We start from the raw sequence: 17,169 nt of genomic DNA, 5'->3' as shown, positions 1-17,169 counted from the left end.
AGGAGTGGGTAGCCATTCCCTTCTCCAGGGGATCTTCCCGACCCAGGGGTTGGACCCCGTCTCCTGCATTGCAGGCGGGTTCTTACTGTCTGAGCCACAGGGAAGCCCAAAGATACTGGGTGAGGGTCCTCTGTCCTGCCCTATCCAATTTTGTGTGTGTCTGAAAGTCTCCATAAATTAAAGTTTTAAAAGATGTCCTAGCTGTATTATGACCATCACAAAATGAATTGCTACAGTTTTAGCTCCTTTATTGACCATTGTCACTGAACGTGAAAGTCCAGGCCCTTTAGAGTACAGCGGCCTCTTGGAAGGCGACCAGTCCTGGGCTGCATCGATTGCCCTCAGGCTCGGTGCTCGTCTGCCAGGCCCGTTGTCTGAATCAGTCTTATTGTGATAACATATTATAAACTTGAGCAACTCTTTTTGTTTTCATTTTATTTTATTGTTTTAAAATATACTCTTTTTGCTGGCCTCACAGTCAGGCATTCGGGATCTTAGTTCCCTGAGCAGGGGTCGAACCCTGCCCCCGGGACTGACAGGAAGTCTCAGCAACTCTTTTTAAAGTAGTTTCAGTTAATGGATCGATAGCTTAATTTTTTAAAATAAAGAAACCATGAAAATTGTTGCAGCTGATTATGAAATTCTGTATAAAATAAGCATTTTAAACTCCTTGTTTTCAGTACTTTTCCTTCTGCTGTTCGGTGCCTTGTAGGCTGCTTTCAGTACGAGTGTCGTGGGGTTGAGCAGAAGACCAGCTAATCCTCATCATTAGGAGTTTGAGTCAAGGGAGTCCTCGGGACAACCGTACGGCCCCCACCTCCGTTTCTAAGTGGTTAAGCTACTGCCTTTCCTACGTCTCCCGAGCTCTGAGGGCATCTGGTCCCTGCGGGGAGCTTCCTGTGGGGGCACATCCGCCCCCCAGCCCCGCCCCCAGTGACGGGGCTCCCTCTGTGGTTTGGTTACATCTTCATCCTCCTCGTGGTCCCCGCCCGTCCTGGCAGACTCCACTGAGTCTTCACACTCGGAACTTGGAGGGTTTAGGAAAATGTTTTACCCATCAAGATGAGATAAAGTTTCTTTCCACTGGGGCCTTTCGGATTGTGCTTTAGGAAACCGGCAGAATCCAAGTCACGCTTCACCTTCACTTGACCCGTCTGTTAAAGGCCTTCCTGCCACTGAAGGTGCTGAGGACGCAAGTGGTCTGCCCGTGACCCTGGCCCTCTGGGCTCCCGCGTTGTGCTTTTATTCCCGAGTCCGGCGCGAGTTTGCATTTGTTGTGGGCGTGTGGCGCTGCCCTGCGTTTCTTGCTTTTGGCTGAGCTGCGTGTTTGTGGCGGCTCGTGCCCTGCAGCAGGTGGGGTCTTAGTCCCCGGACCAGGGACCGAGCCCGTGTGCCCTGAATTGGAAGGCGGACTGCTCACCGCTGGCCACCAGGGAAGTCCTTTAGCGCTTGATTTTGATTTGCGATCCGATTCCACATTGCAGGGTTCTGGATTCAGCCTACAAATAAAGCCCGTCCCAGACGGAGTCGGCCTCTGTGCCGGCTCTGGGTCGCCAGGGCTGCCCATTGTGTCTCTTGCTTGGTTTGCTTGTTTGACGTGGAGGAAGAGATTCTGGCTTGGCCGGGAGAGCGTGAGATGGCCCATTTGCGTCTCAAACACAAATGCTCCAGAGAGGGTTCTCATTGTCCCTCCGATGGCCGTCAACCCCACCCCGCACCGCCTCAGGGCCTGGCACATGCCGTCCCATCCTGATGCCCACCCCCACCTGGCTCCCATACGCATCCTCAGCACACAGTGTGAGCATCACGGCCTCAGGAAGGCCCTTCCTGCTGTCCGGCCTCACGAGGACGCTCTCCCTTGCGGTCTCACTGCATCTGTATTTCTCTTCGAGGTTCTTTGTGGTATTTCAGGCAGTTCTGTGGTGAAGCCCGTCTGTGTTGCCAGACAGGCAGGCGCACGTCCCTTCTGTTCCCTGGAGGCTCCGTTCAGCTTCCGGCTCGGGCAGCTCTCCAAACATACTTGTCGTGAGGGAATAAAAAGGTGGAAGCACGTTTCTAGCTTGATTTGTTTCTGGGCAGATTGTATTCAGAGACTGAGACAGTTTTTTGCCAATAACTGACTTAACCCAGGTTCACCTTCGCATACAGGATAATGTCTCTTAAAAAGCCAATTAAGCAGTAACACACTGCAAGGGCTGGAGGCTCAGTGGTAAAGAACTTGCTTGCCAACACCGGAGACACGGGTTTCATCCCTGGCCTGGGAGCATCTCACGTGTCTCGGACCAAATAAGAAAGATTAAAAACAAAGCAACATAATACGAACACGATGGCCTGATTGTGCATTGCTCCAGGGGGACGAAAGAAAGGAAGTGCTGGCGGAGCTGAGGCGAGCCTTGCTGGAAGCTGGCTCCGGCAGGGCAGCCTCCCCAGCCGCTTGCAGGTCCAGCTCCTACAAACCCGCCTGCCGGGCCGCCTGGTTCCGGGTCCCTGCGCTGTGCTGCCCAAGGCACCTCCCTTAACCCCACGGCTCAGTCTCGCCCACGTTCAGGCCGAGTCCTCGAGCCGCCTGGCCTTTGAGTCTCCTCCCTCGTCTCCCCCTCTCCCTGACCGTTGGTCTGTCCAGCAGTCTCGGCCCAGGACCTGGGCTTCTCCCACCGTCCACGTGACAGCGTGCCCTTGCCGCCCAGCGCACCGCTGTATCTTCTGCACGTCCGAGGAGTGGACGTCAGGACCTCAGGCTTGGCTGGGCAGCTCGATCCCAGGAGACGGGGGCTCTGGTGGGGCTCTGGTGGGGCGGCAGCGTGGGGACGAAGAAGGTGGTGGTTGGGGCTGTGGGCTCTCACTGGAGCCTCTGACCGAGCCACTGTCCCCACTCCTGGCCGGCCGGCGGTGCCCTCCACCAGGGACGCTGGATGACGCACTGCTCCTTCCCTGTAACTGATCGGCTGTCAAGCCGAGAGGCAGCTCCCAGCGTCCTGCGGAGGCCACCGGTGAAGTTCCTGCTGAGGTCGTGAGCGTGTGGAGGGAAGCGTGTCATTGGGTTTTCATGCGCTGCTGGCCTCCTGGAGCCCGACCGGTCCATCTCTGTCCACCGGGAGCTGCTTCAGGTCCCGCTCGTCCAGTCTCAGCGAGGACCCTGTTGCTGCCGTGGATTTATCCCAGGCTCACGTCCAGCTGACCCCTCTCCACCCCCTCGGGGCCTGCAGGTTGGAGGGAAGCCTGTCTCTCACTTTTACAGTGAGTTTTGTGGGTCTTTGGTTTTGCTATCTGGTTGCTCTGTTTTTGAACGTGGAGATTTAAGGTGATTCAGCATCTGTGCCTGCATATTTATTTCACTAATTCCCGAGCTTCTCTGAGTCTATCACCTGGTACGAACCAGCCTGTATTTGCTCCCAGGAAGTCGCTACTTGGCTTCAGCTGTATTTTAGCCTCGTGGGTTTGCTGAGACTTGGCCACATGAATGCAGGAACTGTTGGTGCGGGGGGCCCGGCACGGGCAAGGTGACAGAGGCCGTCTTTTGGGGGTCAAGGTACCCTGTGTCCCCTCCTGGGAGAGGTTGTCACTCCAGGTCTGCAGACTCATGGCCTGTCACAGGGGAAGGAGCAGCACCCCCAAACACGAGGCCGTGTGCTGCGCAGTGGGGATCCCCAATATCTGCCGTGACGTCCCAGAAAGTGTGGGCTCACTCTTCCTGCTGCAGGGGGGCCAGGGCGTGACTGAAGACCCCTGACCTTGGAGAGAAAGGTGTCCAAGGCTTAGAAACCGCCCACACAGCCCGACAGCGGCCAGGGTCGGGGGGAAGCGGCGAGGGAACCAGAGGCTTGGCTTCCCTCCTGAATGTGCCTGGCGACCCTTCTCAGCCCCAGATTTCTTTCTGTAAAACGTGGGAGCACAATTAAAATTTGCTGTTAGCTCTAAGACTACAGGACCGAGTTGATGAGTAAGAATTTTACGCCCTATATGCTTTGAAAGCTTCCTAGGGAATTGCATCCAAGTGAAATAGATGATGAAGCAGCTGAATGTAAGGGAGATAGCATTACTGATGGCTGACGCTGAGCATGCTGTTCCTTCGGAGCCTTGTGATTGCACAAGGCAGGGACTGTGAAGTGAGCTCTGGGGATGAACCCTGGTGTCTGGACTCGAGAGGATGTCTAAGGCTCAAGGGCATGAGGATTTGGATACGAGGGGTTACTCTGGATGCTTCTTTGTGAGAAGGCGGGGTGTGCGGTGTCGTGAGGGGACAACGTAGGACAGGCTGGGGAGAACTCGGACGCGGCGACTGCGAAAATGAAGCCCTGCCCTCGGCGGCCTCTCGGATGCTGGTTAAATCCAGCGATCACGCCCAGGGATGGCATCCTGAGGGGTCATGGGACCTCCTGGGGAAGGGCTGGTCTTCATGGCTTTGTATGGTCCTCAGATGGTGACCTGGAGCTTTGGGGTGAGACTGTACACCTTAGCAATTCTCACACAATTCTGTGTGGTTAAGCCCGAAGCATTTGTAGACTTCAGCCTGTCTTCAGACTGGGGGGCGTGCCTGCACCGTACCTCCTGGGGCACCGGGATTCATTCTGGCTGGTGCTAAAGGAGCAGCCCCACAGTCAGGGAGCAGGAACATGAAGGCTTGCCGCAGGGCGGGGGCTCGGGGCCCAGGCTGCTGGGCAGACTCCAGGTCCAGTGGCCGGGGTGACAGGCAAACCGTTTTGGCCACAAAAAAACCCAAATAGGCCACATTTTGGATGTGTATTGAGAAGGCGATGGCACCCACTCCAGCACTCTTGCCTGGACACACACACGTATATAGGTGTGACACCAGCGTTACTAAAATAAATATTAATGTGTGTGTATACTTCCCTGGCGGCTCAGTTGGTAAAGAATCTGCTTGCCAAGCATAAGATTTGGGTTTGATCTTTGGGTCAGGGAAGACCCCCTGGAGAAGGGAATGGCAGCCCACTCCAGTACTCTTGCTGGGAGAATCCCATGGACGGAGGAGCCTGGCGGGCTGCAGTCCACGGGGTCACAAAGAGTCAGACCCGACTGCGTGAGTCGGCCGCCACACACACTGATGTTAGTTGGTGATACTGGTAAGACGATGTCAGTAAGACTTGGAGCGCGCCCCCCTCTAGCGTCTCTGACTGCTGTCACGGAAACCTCAGGTGCCCCCGGGCCTCGCATCCCTGCAGCTCTGGGGCTTTCATTCTTCCCTTTTCTATGTTGTGTTCGCATGATTCACGTTTTGTTTTAGAAGTGGAACCGGCTCCAGTGGCTTGTCCTTCCTTTGCTCGAGAGAAACTCAGGTTCCTTTCTTGCTCACAGATCGCCTTGGCTTCTCTCCGTACAGGATGTTGTGTAAGAAAATAGTTTAGCCAGATCAAAAGTTGATGTGTTTGAACAACAATCCACCGGTCGTAACTGAATTATAACAATATCTGAGAAAGATTCCTTTGGCCCCGGGAAGTCTGACGCCGCCTCACTTGAAAGAGCCGCCAGGGCCGGCTGCCCAGGGCCGGGGCAGAGGAGGAGTGGTGTGCGAGTCTCTCTGTAGACTTGACTCGCTTCTATCAAGAGCCTGGCAGGCTTTCCCTCTAAAAAACCAGAGAGTGAACCTCACCGTCCTTGGGACCATTTGGCCTGTGTCTCAGTTACTCATTCTATGGAGGAAAACTGAGCCACAGACCGTCTGCAGACAGGGCGGGCTGTGTCCCTGCAGAACCTGTTTACAGCAGCGGCCAGCGGCCCGACTGGCCCAGGGGCCGCGCTCTGCCCCCTCTGCTCAGCACTATTAATGCAGCCCTTCGGGGACGACAGCTTGCTTTTTTTTGTTTTTAACTCTTTTCTACTAGGAGACTGTCCTGGTGGAGTGCAACCGGCCTGGCCACGCTTTGATTAATAAGACATACACGTTTGAAAGGTAAGTGCTTTTCAAGACGACAGGTAGAGCAAAGTTACACAAATGGAAACCTTGCACCAGGGTTTGGTTAACAAAAGGCACAATTCATCCTATCATTTTGACTGGTTGCAAAGGGGCAAAGGCAGTTCAGTGGAGAAAGGTCAGTCTTTTCCACAGGTGATGCTGGGACAACTGGACGTCCCCGGGCAGAAATGGAAGGGTCTTTCTGCAGATGTCACAGCTTTGGCAAAAATGAAGTAAAGTGGAAGCTGAGTGTCAAGCCTGAAACCACCAGCTTTAGAAGGTGCATAGAGGAAGCCTTTGTGACCTTGGGTGAAGACGGGGTTCTCAGAAACGTGCCCAAAGCATGATCCATGAGAGAGTCAGAAGTTAAACTTTCTATTTTGTTTATGATACTGTTAAGAGGATGACGGGACAAGCCACACACCGGAGAAAATATTTGGAAATCACATAGCTTACAAAGGACCGGATCCAGAATACACACAGAACCCTGGAAAATCAGAGAACAGACAGCCTAGTGAACAAGCCAGCAAAACACCCAAACAGACATCACTCCAAGGACGGAGGCTCAAGGTCCAGTTACGTGGGAAATGCGCTGACAGCCCAAGACGATGGCAGGCGGAGCAGTAAACCCCTGACCACTGGACCCAGCAGCCTCTCCCGGGCATTCACCCAAGACTCACGGAAATGTTTACACTCATGTTTGCACAAACCGTGACAGTGGGTGTTGACAGCTGCTTCACTCACGACCGACAAAACCGGGGACAAGCCAGCTGTCTTCAGCCGGTGGGAGGTGGAGCCTGAGGGCCCCGGGGATGGACTGCAGCCCAAAGGGAGGACAGACCACCGTCGTGGGCAGCGGAGGCCAGACCCAGAGGTTCACTGGGACTCGTTCCTTTACAGACGTTCTGGACAAGACTGAACTCTAGTGGCTGCTGGGAGGTGATGGGGGAGAAAATGTCAGTCGCTCCATCATGTGCGACTCTTTGTGACCCCACGGACTGTAGCCGCCAGGCTCCTCTGTCCATGGGGTTCTCCAGGCAAGGATACTGAAGTGAGTTGCCATTTCCTTCTCTAGGGGATTTTCCCAACGCAGGGATTGAACCCGGGTCTCCTGCATTTCGGGCAGACGCTTTACCGCCAGGGCAGCACTTGGTGGGGGCGGGGCTGGTGTGTCTGCTGGGGCTGCTGGGGCATTTCCCAGTGAGGGCTCGCCCTCCCGGGCAGGCGGCAACGCAGTGCGCTGGTCGGCGGGCACAGGGCTGCGGCCCCAGAAAATAGACTGCACTGTTGGAGGACTTTTAAAATACCAGACATTTTTTCAGAGAGACTTTAACACACCTATCTGTCACTTGTGATAGGGGGAATCCTGATTTAATCAAATAAACAAACCATTTAAAACAAATCATGCTGGAGTGACTCTATTCATATCAAAGTTGTTGCTGCTCAGTTGCTGAGTCGTGTCTGACTCTTTGTGACCCCACGGACTGCAGCCGCCAGGCTCCTCTGTCCTTCACTGTCTGCCGGAGCTTGCTCAGACTCGTGTGCACTGAGTCGGTGGTGCCGTCCAACCCTCTCATCCTCCTCCTCCTCCTGCCCTCAGTCTTTCCCAGCATCAGGGTCTTTTCCAAGGAGTCAGTTCTTCACATGAGGTGGCCAATGTACTGGCGCTTCAGCTTCAGCATCAGTCCTTCCAGTGAGTGTTCAGGACTGATTTCCTTCAGGATTGACTGGTTTGGTCTCCTAGCAGTCCAAGGGACTCTTGGGAGTCTTCTCCAGCACCACAGCCTGAAAGCATCAATTCTTCAGCATTCAGCCTTCTTTATGGTCCAACTCTCACATCTGTACGTGACGGCTGGAAAAACCATAGCTTTAACTATAGGAACCTTTATGGGCAAAGTGATGCCTCTGCTTTTTAATAAGCTGTCTAGGTTGGTCACAGCTTTTCTTCCAAAGAGCGAGCATCTTTGACATCATGGCTGCAGTCACCGTCCACAGTGATTTTGGAGCCCAAGAGAATAAAGTCTCTCACTGTTTCCATTGTTTCTCCATCTATTTGCCATAAAGGATGGGACTGGATGCCATGATCTCAGCCTGTTGAATGTTGAGTTTTAAGCCAGCTTTCCCATTCTCCTCTTTTGCCCTCATCAGCAGGCTGTCTGTTTCCTCTTGGCTTGATTTCAGATAAATAATAATATTACCCGGGAGCAAGAGGGTCATTTCCTAATAACAAAGGAGTCCACGCTGAGAGGACTCACAGCCCTGAAAGTGACAGAGCTTCAGAATAAGAGACGAATGTGGCAGAACCTGAAGGAGAGTCAAAAAAATCTGTCACTGTAAACAGAGATGCTAGCACATCTCTGTCACCACTGGACGGGCGAGGACACGGGGCTCAGCGCAAACGTCTGCCCTCACGACGTGGGAGGGGAGCATCTCCCCGTCTCCCTCGGGTGGGGTGAGCGGCCCTCAGGGTGGTCCCCATGCTGTCTGCTCAGGGGTGAGGGGCCCTCAGGGTGGTGGTCTCCCTGCTGTCTGGTCGGGGGTGAGGGGCCCTCAGGGTGGTGGTCTCCCTGCTGTCTGGTTGGGGGTGAGGGGCCCTCAGGGTGGGCGTCCCCGTGCTGTCTGCTCAGGGCTCCTCGGGTGTTTAGACCCCGGGAGCACGCAGGCACGATGCTGCCCTGGGGATCAGCCACCGGGAGGCGCACAGCCCCGCCCGGCTCTGACCCAGGACACTGCGAGGGCACCGACGCAGCTGCTTTTGGCTCCAGGGTCACGTCCAGTTATTTATTTGGCTGTGCTGGGCTGTAGTCAGCACGTGGGATCCGTGGTCTTCACTGAGGCACGCAGCACGTGAGAGTTAGTTCCCTGAGCCGGGATGGAACCCGCACTGGGAATGCAGGGTCTTAGCCACAGGACCACCAGGGAAGCCCCACTCAACTCCTTGCCTTTCAGGAAACTGTCAGTGGACCCAGGGTCAGGAGAAAGTGGTCTCTCCAGAGTACAGAAAATAGTATTATTTTTAAAGTGACAGGAACTGACCCAAAATGCAGTGGGAAAAATCGGTCACTTTTATTGTTTGAGGATAATTTGTGCAGCAGGCAGCTGAGGCCTCCTGGCTGTGCTTGTCTGTTGTGTGTCTCTTTATGCTGTGATGTATCTGCCAACATATTTGCAGTAGTTTCTAGGTGTAGCCGCTCCAGCGTCGACTGAGCCCGTTACGAGCAAGACGCTATTTGGGGCCCACGGAGCGGACGAGGCTAGGCCGTCCCTTCGGCCAGCGTCCAGCTCAGGGGAGGGCGGGGCGGGCAGAGGCACAGGCCCTGGGCCTCCACAGCCAGCTGACCGGGAGGAGCTGGGAGCAGAGAAGGGTCCCCCCACCCCGGCCTGCGTTCCGCCCCCCGCTCCACCCCTCTGTCCTGACCTTCCGTGTCCCCAGCCCGTGTGGGCCCCAGGTTGGCTGCTGGCCGTGGGGGGAAACGGCATCTCTCTGTGCCCCTGGAGGTCAGGTCCAACGTCCTTCCTGTGACTCTGACGTGTTTCTGCAAAGTCTTCCTATCTCTAGCTGTTTTTCCATGAAAGTATAGAAAGGATTTCTAATGTAAGGAATTGATTAGAAGTTTAAGGAATGCTCTATTATATTCTAAATTTGCTCTTCTCTATTTTTAGGGGCACTTTATATATTAGGGAAATCAACCTTTTGTCTGTGATTGAGTTGCCTCTATTTCCCTCACAGTCACTTGTATCTTTTTCCTCGAGCCTGATAGCGTTCAGCCACCTAAAAGGTCTTTTCCTCCCTTTATCGTAATCATAGTTGGGAGCCTCCTGGGTCACACAGGAATACGCCCACAGGCTCTGGTACTTGCACGGTCCGATTTCTTACGTGGATCGGATCTCACGACCCACTTGGGACGGGACCCAGTGAACTGGGTGAGGTGGGGACATCTCCATGGTGAGACTTCATAGCCAAGAACACAGTGCCGAATGCCTGCTCGCTCATTCACGTGGAATTACGTGTCTTTCAGGGGTGGTTCATGTTTTCTTCATAAAGGGTTTAGACATTTCTTTTCAAATTCCTGCCTAGGGTTTTTAAATTTTCGTTTTCCTATCTCGTGTACCATCTTTCTCCCGTTATACCTGGGAGCTCGTTTAGTTAGTAAGCCTGAATGCTGTTGGTTTTTGCTCACGAATTGCACCACTTGCTACTTTACTAAACCCTCTTGTTGATTTGGTAACTGTCTCATCATTCAGCTTCAGATTGCTGGGATGTCTGGCCGAATCGGCTCTGAGCAGAGCCAGCGTGTCCTTCTGCTCAGCGATCCGAGGGTCCCTGAGTTAGCTGACAGGGCTCAGTACTATGTTGAGTAGCGGAGCAGGCAGCAGGCCTGTGAGAGGCCTTTCCTCCTTCGTGAGAAGGACTCCAGTGTCTCTTTAAATAAAATGTGCATGAAGCCTAAAATGTTTCCCATTCAGAAAGACTTTGCCACCCATGAACATCTGTGAAGACATTCGGCCAGCTGCTGCTGCTGCTGCTAAGTCGCTTCAGTCGTGTCCGACTCTGTGCGACCAGCTGCAATGACACTTAAAAACCGATGGGAAAAACAAACCGTCAGAACACTGGAGCAATGTGTATACTGCCCTCCTCTTGGATGACATTAAGGAGTTAGTGTTAGTTTTTACAAGTGTGACGGTGGTAACACTGTGATGACTTACTGAAGAGTCATCATCCCTTGGAGGTAGGCAGGGAGTGCTTATGGACGAGCTGGACCTGAGTCAGCTGCAGAGGGCTCCAGGCGGGGTTCAGATGAGGTCAGGAGGCGGGTGACTGTCGGAGCTGGCGATGCACAGACTGGACGCATTCATCGTTCTTCCTGCTTTTGCTATTTGGTGGGATTTTGGGGTGACAAGTAAGAGCTCAGATGGTCCACTGCTCTAAACGTCCTCGAGCTCAGCGAGCAGCGTTTTATGAGGAAGACCCCTGAAGTGGAAAACCAGCCCTGCTTCTAGAGATGAACTGGCTCCACTGGGCATTAGGACACAGTTTGAAAGCGAAAGAAGAGAAAGCTTTGGTTCCAGCGAAATAAAAACCCGTGTTTCAGAAAACGAAGCTTAAAAGCCAAGCACGTTTGGTTCACGCACGACCCACCGTGGCTTCGTCAGCTCTGGGCGCCGGCCCTGCCTCTCCCAGCCCGCGCTGTTCCCATCGTGTTCAATGCTGTGCAGTGAACCACGGTTTCTGGAAGTCACTTCCTACTTTGGTTTATTCGTACATGTTTATAAACACATAACCGCACCGGATTGCCTTGTCATAGCCAGCATTCCAGTCCCATTTTGTGTATCAACGTTCAGCTGATCCAACCTGAGGTCTAGGAAAACATTTCAGTCCCATTTTGTGTATTAACGTTCAGCTGATCCAACCCGAGGCCTAGGAAAACATTTTTAAGAGCGTGAACGTAAAAATTAAGTTTTACGTATCAAATGTTTCCACAGTATGATTTTTACATCCTTACTGTTGGACCCACTTAAGTGGAACTCATTTAGTTACGGGGTAATTAGATGATCTCCTTTTTTTCTTGCTTGCTTTTCTTTCTGCTTTGCAAGCATTTGTAACTTTGCTTATGCTTATTACGTTTTTATAACAGAGGAAGCAATTCTCATTCTTCTTTAACCTCTGTTAGCTTGAAAAGTAATAAAATTAATCTTTTATTGCTGAAAAAAAAAAGAATATTGACTGTGTTGGGATTCCTATGAGAAGTACGCAAGGATGTTTTTCTCAGGTTTCTGTATTTGGATAATAAAGTAAAGCTCAGGGCTTCCCTGGTGGCTCAGCTGGTAAAGAATCCGCCTGCAATGCAGGAGACCCAGATTCGATCCCTGGGTTGGGAAGATCCCTGGAGAAGGAAATGGCAACTGACTCCAGTATTCTTGCCTGGAGAATCCCACGGACAGAGGAGCCTGGTGGGCTACAGTCCATGGGGTCGTAAAGAGTCGCGCGTGACTGACTGACTCACACTTGCTTTACTTACTTACATTTTCTTCCAATAATGCACCATGTTCCCTTTGCCTCTCAGAGTTTACGGCCCAGCGGAGTCTCAGAGAGCGGTGTTTGAGGATGTGTGCCCCCTTCTCACGTCCTTCTTGGATGGGTGAGTGCAAACGTTTCCAAGGCCGATTATCGCAGTGGGAGGTCAACGGCAGCAGATTTCACCCCTGCTACAGATGAGGGTCTGGCATTAGTGTCGGAGTATCTTGTGTGTGTGTAGACCAGACCCACGGCCCGGCACCCACGGCCCTTTCCTGGGAGGAGGCGGAGACATGATTGGAGGAGTAACTGTTAAAGGAACACTGTGCTTTGGGTCCAGATGATCATCCCGTTACGTCGCATGCAGAGCAGACACGCTCAGTCGGGTCCCACTCTGAGACCCTGTGCCCCGTGGTCCGCCAGGCTCCTCTGTCCACGGGATCCTCTGTCCATGGGATCCTCCAGGCAGGAACACTGACGATCCTCCCCTCAAGTCACGTGTCTCACGTGTCGTCTTCAGACTGAGAGGGCAGCTGCCTTCTCTCCGGGATTCTTTGTGCATTTCAGCCCTCCTGTAAAGTCTGTTAAGGAGGCTGACACCAAATCGAGGGGTTTGTCCCGGTGGGAACGAGCGTCTCCCCGTGGACACTGCTGCTGGCTCCCAAGGCAGTGGCCATGACCTAGGGACAAAGGTCACTTTTGGCAGTGCCGTGCACAGCTCTGTCGGCTTAGCTGAGACCCAGTAGAGCAAGACTTTCCACTTCAGGGCATTTTGAGGAATCTGGGGTTGATGTGGAAGTTGACATCTAGCATCCGGAAGAAGGCAGATCTGTGCCTGCCCAGCACCAGTGAAATGGGGACTGTAATGGCAGGGTGGGACCCAGCCACAGTGTGGCCGCCTCTGACCTCAGGGGGTGTGGGGAGACCCGTGACCCCAACAGTCAGGTCAGCGCAGAAGCCACGTGTCGCCCACTGCTCACGCCTACCTGGCCCACCCGCTGGAGCACTGGGGTTTTTCTGTCCATCTGACAAAAAGAGCTCTTCTGTTGGAAACGACAGGAGAATCTTTTTCTCTCTCTTTTTTTTTTTTCCTAAGTAGGCATCTTTCAAGTAAGCAGATTCCAGAAATAAAAAATGTCATCGTGGTTAACATGGTCTCTGCCTGTTGTAAATATGAAGCAGATGCGCATGTCGAGTCCTGGGCTGTGTCTCCCCTCTCTATCCCTCAGTGGTCTGGAAGGTCCCTGCAGATGCCCCTCTGTCCCAGCAAAGGCACTCCCCTCCCCACCCCCAAACACGCGCATCTCTCAGGGAAGGTGTGAGAGGTGGGATGCCGGGGGGTTTGTTACAAATGCCTGGAGTCCTCTCGGCTCTGGGAGAAGAGAAACGCAGGGTGATGGCAGAGAGGCCCTTGATGGGTTTTCGACCTCGCATTTGGTTCCCATCGTCTTTTCAATTGAGGGAACGTGGCCTCACAGAAGACGAGGGCCACTGAAGGATCTCAACATTTTCTTCCACCTGTGCTGTTAGCCCAGAAGGTCCGTGAGAAGAGGGGAAGCATCTAGAGGAATACGTGAAGTCAGTCTGCGGTGTAGCTTTACACGCGTGGCCGCAGAGGTGCAGGGCCCTGGCCCGCAAGTGGCTGAAGCTGAGCCCAGACTCCCATCCACCTCCGGGGGGAGGAGACCCCAAAGGCAGGCCCCATACTCGGAGGTTCTGATCCCGCCGCTCAACTCCACTCAGGGCCCTCCCAGGCCAATGCAGGGGACACAGGCTCAATTCCTGCTCCGGGAAGGTCCCACGAGCCTCGGAGCAACCAAGCGCAGGTAGAAGGCCTGCGCCCTGAACCCGAGCTCTGCTGCTCGAGAAGCTGCCGCCAGGAGGAGCCGGCGCTCCGCACCCAGCAGGGAGCCCCGGCTCAGCCCCCCAGAGAAGAGCCCGAGCAGCAGTGCACACCCGGCAGGGCCAAAAACAAGCAAAATTATTTTTAAAAATGTAACGGGGAAAATATGTTTAAGACATCAAAGGCAAACATGCAAACTTCGTGTGCATTCTCGTTAGCCTGATTTTATGAAGATGAACTTATTTCAGGTGACTCCAGACGTTGCAATGAGTGGAGTTTGGGAGGAGGGCCTGGCTCAGGAAGGACTCCTCGGGCGGGCTGTGGTCTCCTCGTGGTCTCCCGTGAGGAACTGCAGAGCTGCCTAGGAGACACAGGTGTCCCGAGATGCATGTGTGTGTGAACACGGATATGACCATCCGTGTGCACCCAGACAGCCACAGGGGCGGGTTATGCCGAAGACAGGTGTAGTTAAACGCAGGACGGGCTTTTCGGGAAGCAGGATTCAGAGGGAATCACTCACACAGACACTCTTCTCAGTCCGGTCGCGGCGCCAGGCCCTCTGCGTGTCCTTCTGCCCTGAAGTCTGGCTTGCATTTCAGGTACAATGTCTGCATCATGGCTTACGGGCAGACGGGAAGCGGGAAGAGCTTCACCATGCTGGGCCCGCATTGCCAGGAGGAGCCGGCCCTGCCGTCGGAACCCCGCGGCGACACGGGCATCATCCCCAGGGCGGCTGCAGAGCTCTTCAGGTACCGGGCGGGCGGCGAGGGCCAGGGCGGGTGCGGCAGACACGGGCCTGAGACGGGAGGCCACTCCCGTCCTGCCTTAGGACCCGTCGGAACGGGGCATTACACCGCAGACGCTGCGAGTCCTTACGGCACGTCTGTCAGTAATGCTGACTGTTCCAAGTAAGGCAACGCTTCTCAAAGGGCTCCCCGGTTGGACAGCTGCCTGCGTCGGGGGGCGGAGGTGGGCTCCCGTTCTGCCGCTGAGGGGTCTCGCCCCGCCCCGCCCGGGGAGGCAGACACGCGGGTCCTCTTCGCGGGCGACTGGAGAGGCTCCCGTCCCACGAGGCCCGGGGGTCACGGAGCCGCATCCTCCGCGCTGTCACGGGGTTGCCCCGACCGTTGCTCCGAGGAGAAACCGGGAACGCTGGCCCCAGCGGCCCAGGGGGCAGGGCTCCGGGGCTGAGACCGTGTCGGACGCCTCCTTCCGCGCGTCGTGACCGCCTGCCCCGGGAGCCCCGTGTGCGCCGCGGGCCTCGCTTCTGCGCATGCGCCCTAAGTTTCCAGGGAAGCCGTCAGTCCCGGGAGGAAGGCGTCTCCCGCAGCAGGGAGCCGCGCGACCGGGTGCCTTCTGAGCTCCCGACCCCTGGAATTCAGGTTTTGTCTCCGTATCTCCTTGCGGCATCCTCCACTGTCTCAAAATCAGGCGAAACGTAACTCCCACAAAAGCCAGATGTTTTGGTGTCTCTTGGAACCAGTATTCTTTCATTATTAGTGCACAGAAAAGATGCATTTGTTAATTCGCTTCTACTAACCCTTTCTGAAAATAAACCTTGGTAAAATATTTCCCAGTTTTTTGGTCGTTCTCTTTTTCCACTTGCCCCTTGTGATTTTCAGGATGAGACCATTTCCTAGCAGGTCAGACTGTCAGCATTGGGGAGCTGCAGCCGTCACAAGCGTCCTGCAGGTATCCATGGGATGCGGCCCTCAAGGGTGTTGCTCGGGCGACCGTCAGAGCACACGGGAAAGCCTGGGGACCCAGGCCAGCTCGGGGGACCCCATGCTGTTTCATCAGCCCGGGCAGGCGACGGCCAGGCCTGAGCTCCACGGGCGGGACATCTGTGAACAGCAGAGCCGCTCTCGCAGACACAGGGCTCACCGTTCAAGGGCGAAGGCCTCCTTCTGGGGACACAGACCACGTGAAGTGTTTCTTACTAGTTCGAGAGACCGAGGCCTCAGGGCTGCCAGGGGAGTCTCCTGGTCCCTCCCTGGGGACCCGCAGCAGGCAGCTGGCTGGAAGCCAGGCGTCGCCATGTGAGAGCCAGGCAGGACCACGTGGCTCTCCTGGGCATCCTGGGAGAGGGACCCGGAGATGTGGGGAGTGGGTGCCAGGGCGGTGCGGACCAGAGGTCTCTGGGGAGAAGCCCCCGACTCCCCCGCCCACATTTAAAGCGGCTGCACCTGTGCTGCTGAGACAACCATCCAGACCCGTGGAGACAGCGTGGCTGTGGCAGGCCTCAAACCATCGACCGGCAATGCCTCCCTGCCCAGCCTACCTTCAAGGCCCAGAAACAGAGGAGGCGATCGAATGACCTCAGGCCAGAAATGGGGCCGGGACAGTGGGAGTCAGAGACGCCCGCTCTGAGCCTCGCGCCCCCGCCACGCTCTCGAGCAGGGGCCCCAGGGGGCAGGCAAAGCCCTGACCGGCGGGGACATGGGCCGACGGCATTCCCCTGAGTTTGCCTTCACTGAATCCTAGTGCAAGCCACGTGCCTGCTTGAGGGTCCGGTCCAGGCCAAAGCTGGACTTGGAGACACAACGTCCCGAGAGTCCAGCGTGGGCAGTGTTCCCTTGACAAGTCTCGGAGCTCATCCCCAAGGGTGGCAAGCAGAGGCCTGGGGCCCAGGGCAGGACGGCGGGCCCTGGAAACGCCGGAGCGAGGCTGTTTGGACAATGCTTGGACAGTCAGCGTCTCCAGAGACAGGACACACGGCTTCGCCTGACGGTGGCCTCCCATCAACGAGCATTTAAATCACCTGCTTCTAGAGCGGGTTTCTCACGTTTTGAGTCTTGGGAATGAAATGAGTCAGAGCCTTCCAGCTCAACATTGACTCTTCTTCCGAGTGGCGGCCGTGGGCATGGCTCACTGCCTGCCCCCCTGCCCCCTGCCCAGGACTCACTGCCATCGCTTGCAAAAATAGGACTAATGGTCCAGACAAGGGAAGTTTTCTACCTCTTTGATTTCTGATCAGAAGTAGACAAACCCCGGAAAGGAACACGTGCAGCCATGTTGGCGGGTGAGTCTGGGCCTGAGGCCAAACCCAGCACAAAACCACCCCGACCTCAGGCGTCAGAGGGTGTTTATATGACCTCTTGCCCTAAAATAACTAATCCAAAACTGCGGACGGGACCAAAGGAAAGTGTCCCAGGTATTTTCAATAAAGTCCGGAGGGATTCTTTCTTTCTTCCGCGCCCTCCCCTCCCACCTCCTTCCACACCCTCCACATTAAGGTCAGCTGCCCTTCTCGGCAAAGGCATTTGCAAGGCTGTTCTACCTGCTGGGCTTCCCTGGGGGCTCGGCTGGTAAGAAATCTGCCTGCAGTGCGGGAGACCTGGGATCGATCCCTGGGTGGGGAAGATCCCCTGGAGAAGGGAAAGGCTACCCACTCCAGTG

At 55.0% G+C, this 17,169-nt stretch overlaps 1 protein-coding gene across 1 annotated transcript in view; it reads left to right on the top strand.

Annotated features, from left to right (window-relative positions):
* The window catches only part of KIF25 (kinesin family member 25), a 30,716-nt gene that overhangs the window by 6,956 nt on the left and 6,591 nt on the right, over window positions 1–17,169 (top strand). The window contains exons 6-8 of the mRNA XM_010858763.1: window positions 5,841–5,908; window positions 11,977–12,051; window positions 14,370–14,519. Coding sequence (XP_010857065.1) covers window positions 5,841–5,908; window positions 11,977–12,051; window positions 14,370–14,519 — 293 coding nt within the window. The remainder of the gene's footprint in view (window positions 1–5,840; window positions 5,909–11,976; window positions 12,052–14,369; window positions 14,520–17,169) is intronic.

This window comes from Bison bison, unplaced genomic scaffold (assembly GCF_000754665.1).
Source record: "Bison bison bison isolate TAMUID 2011002044 unplaced genomic scaffold, Bison_UMD1.0 scf7180017855360, whole genome shotgun sequence".
Lineage (NCBI taxonomy): Eukaryota > Metazoa > Chordata > Mammalia > Artiodactyla > Bovidae > Bison > Bison bison.
This window is presented reverse-complemented; position numbering and strand designations above follow the sequence as displayed.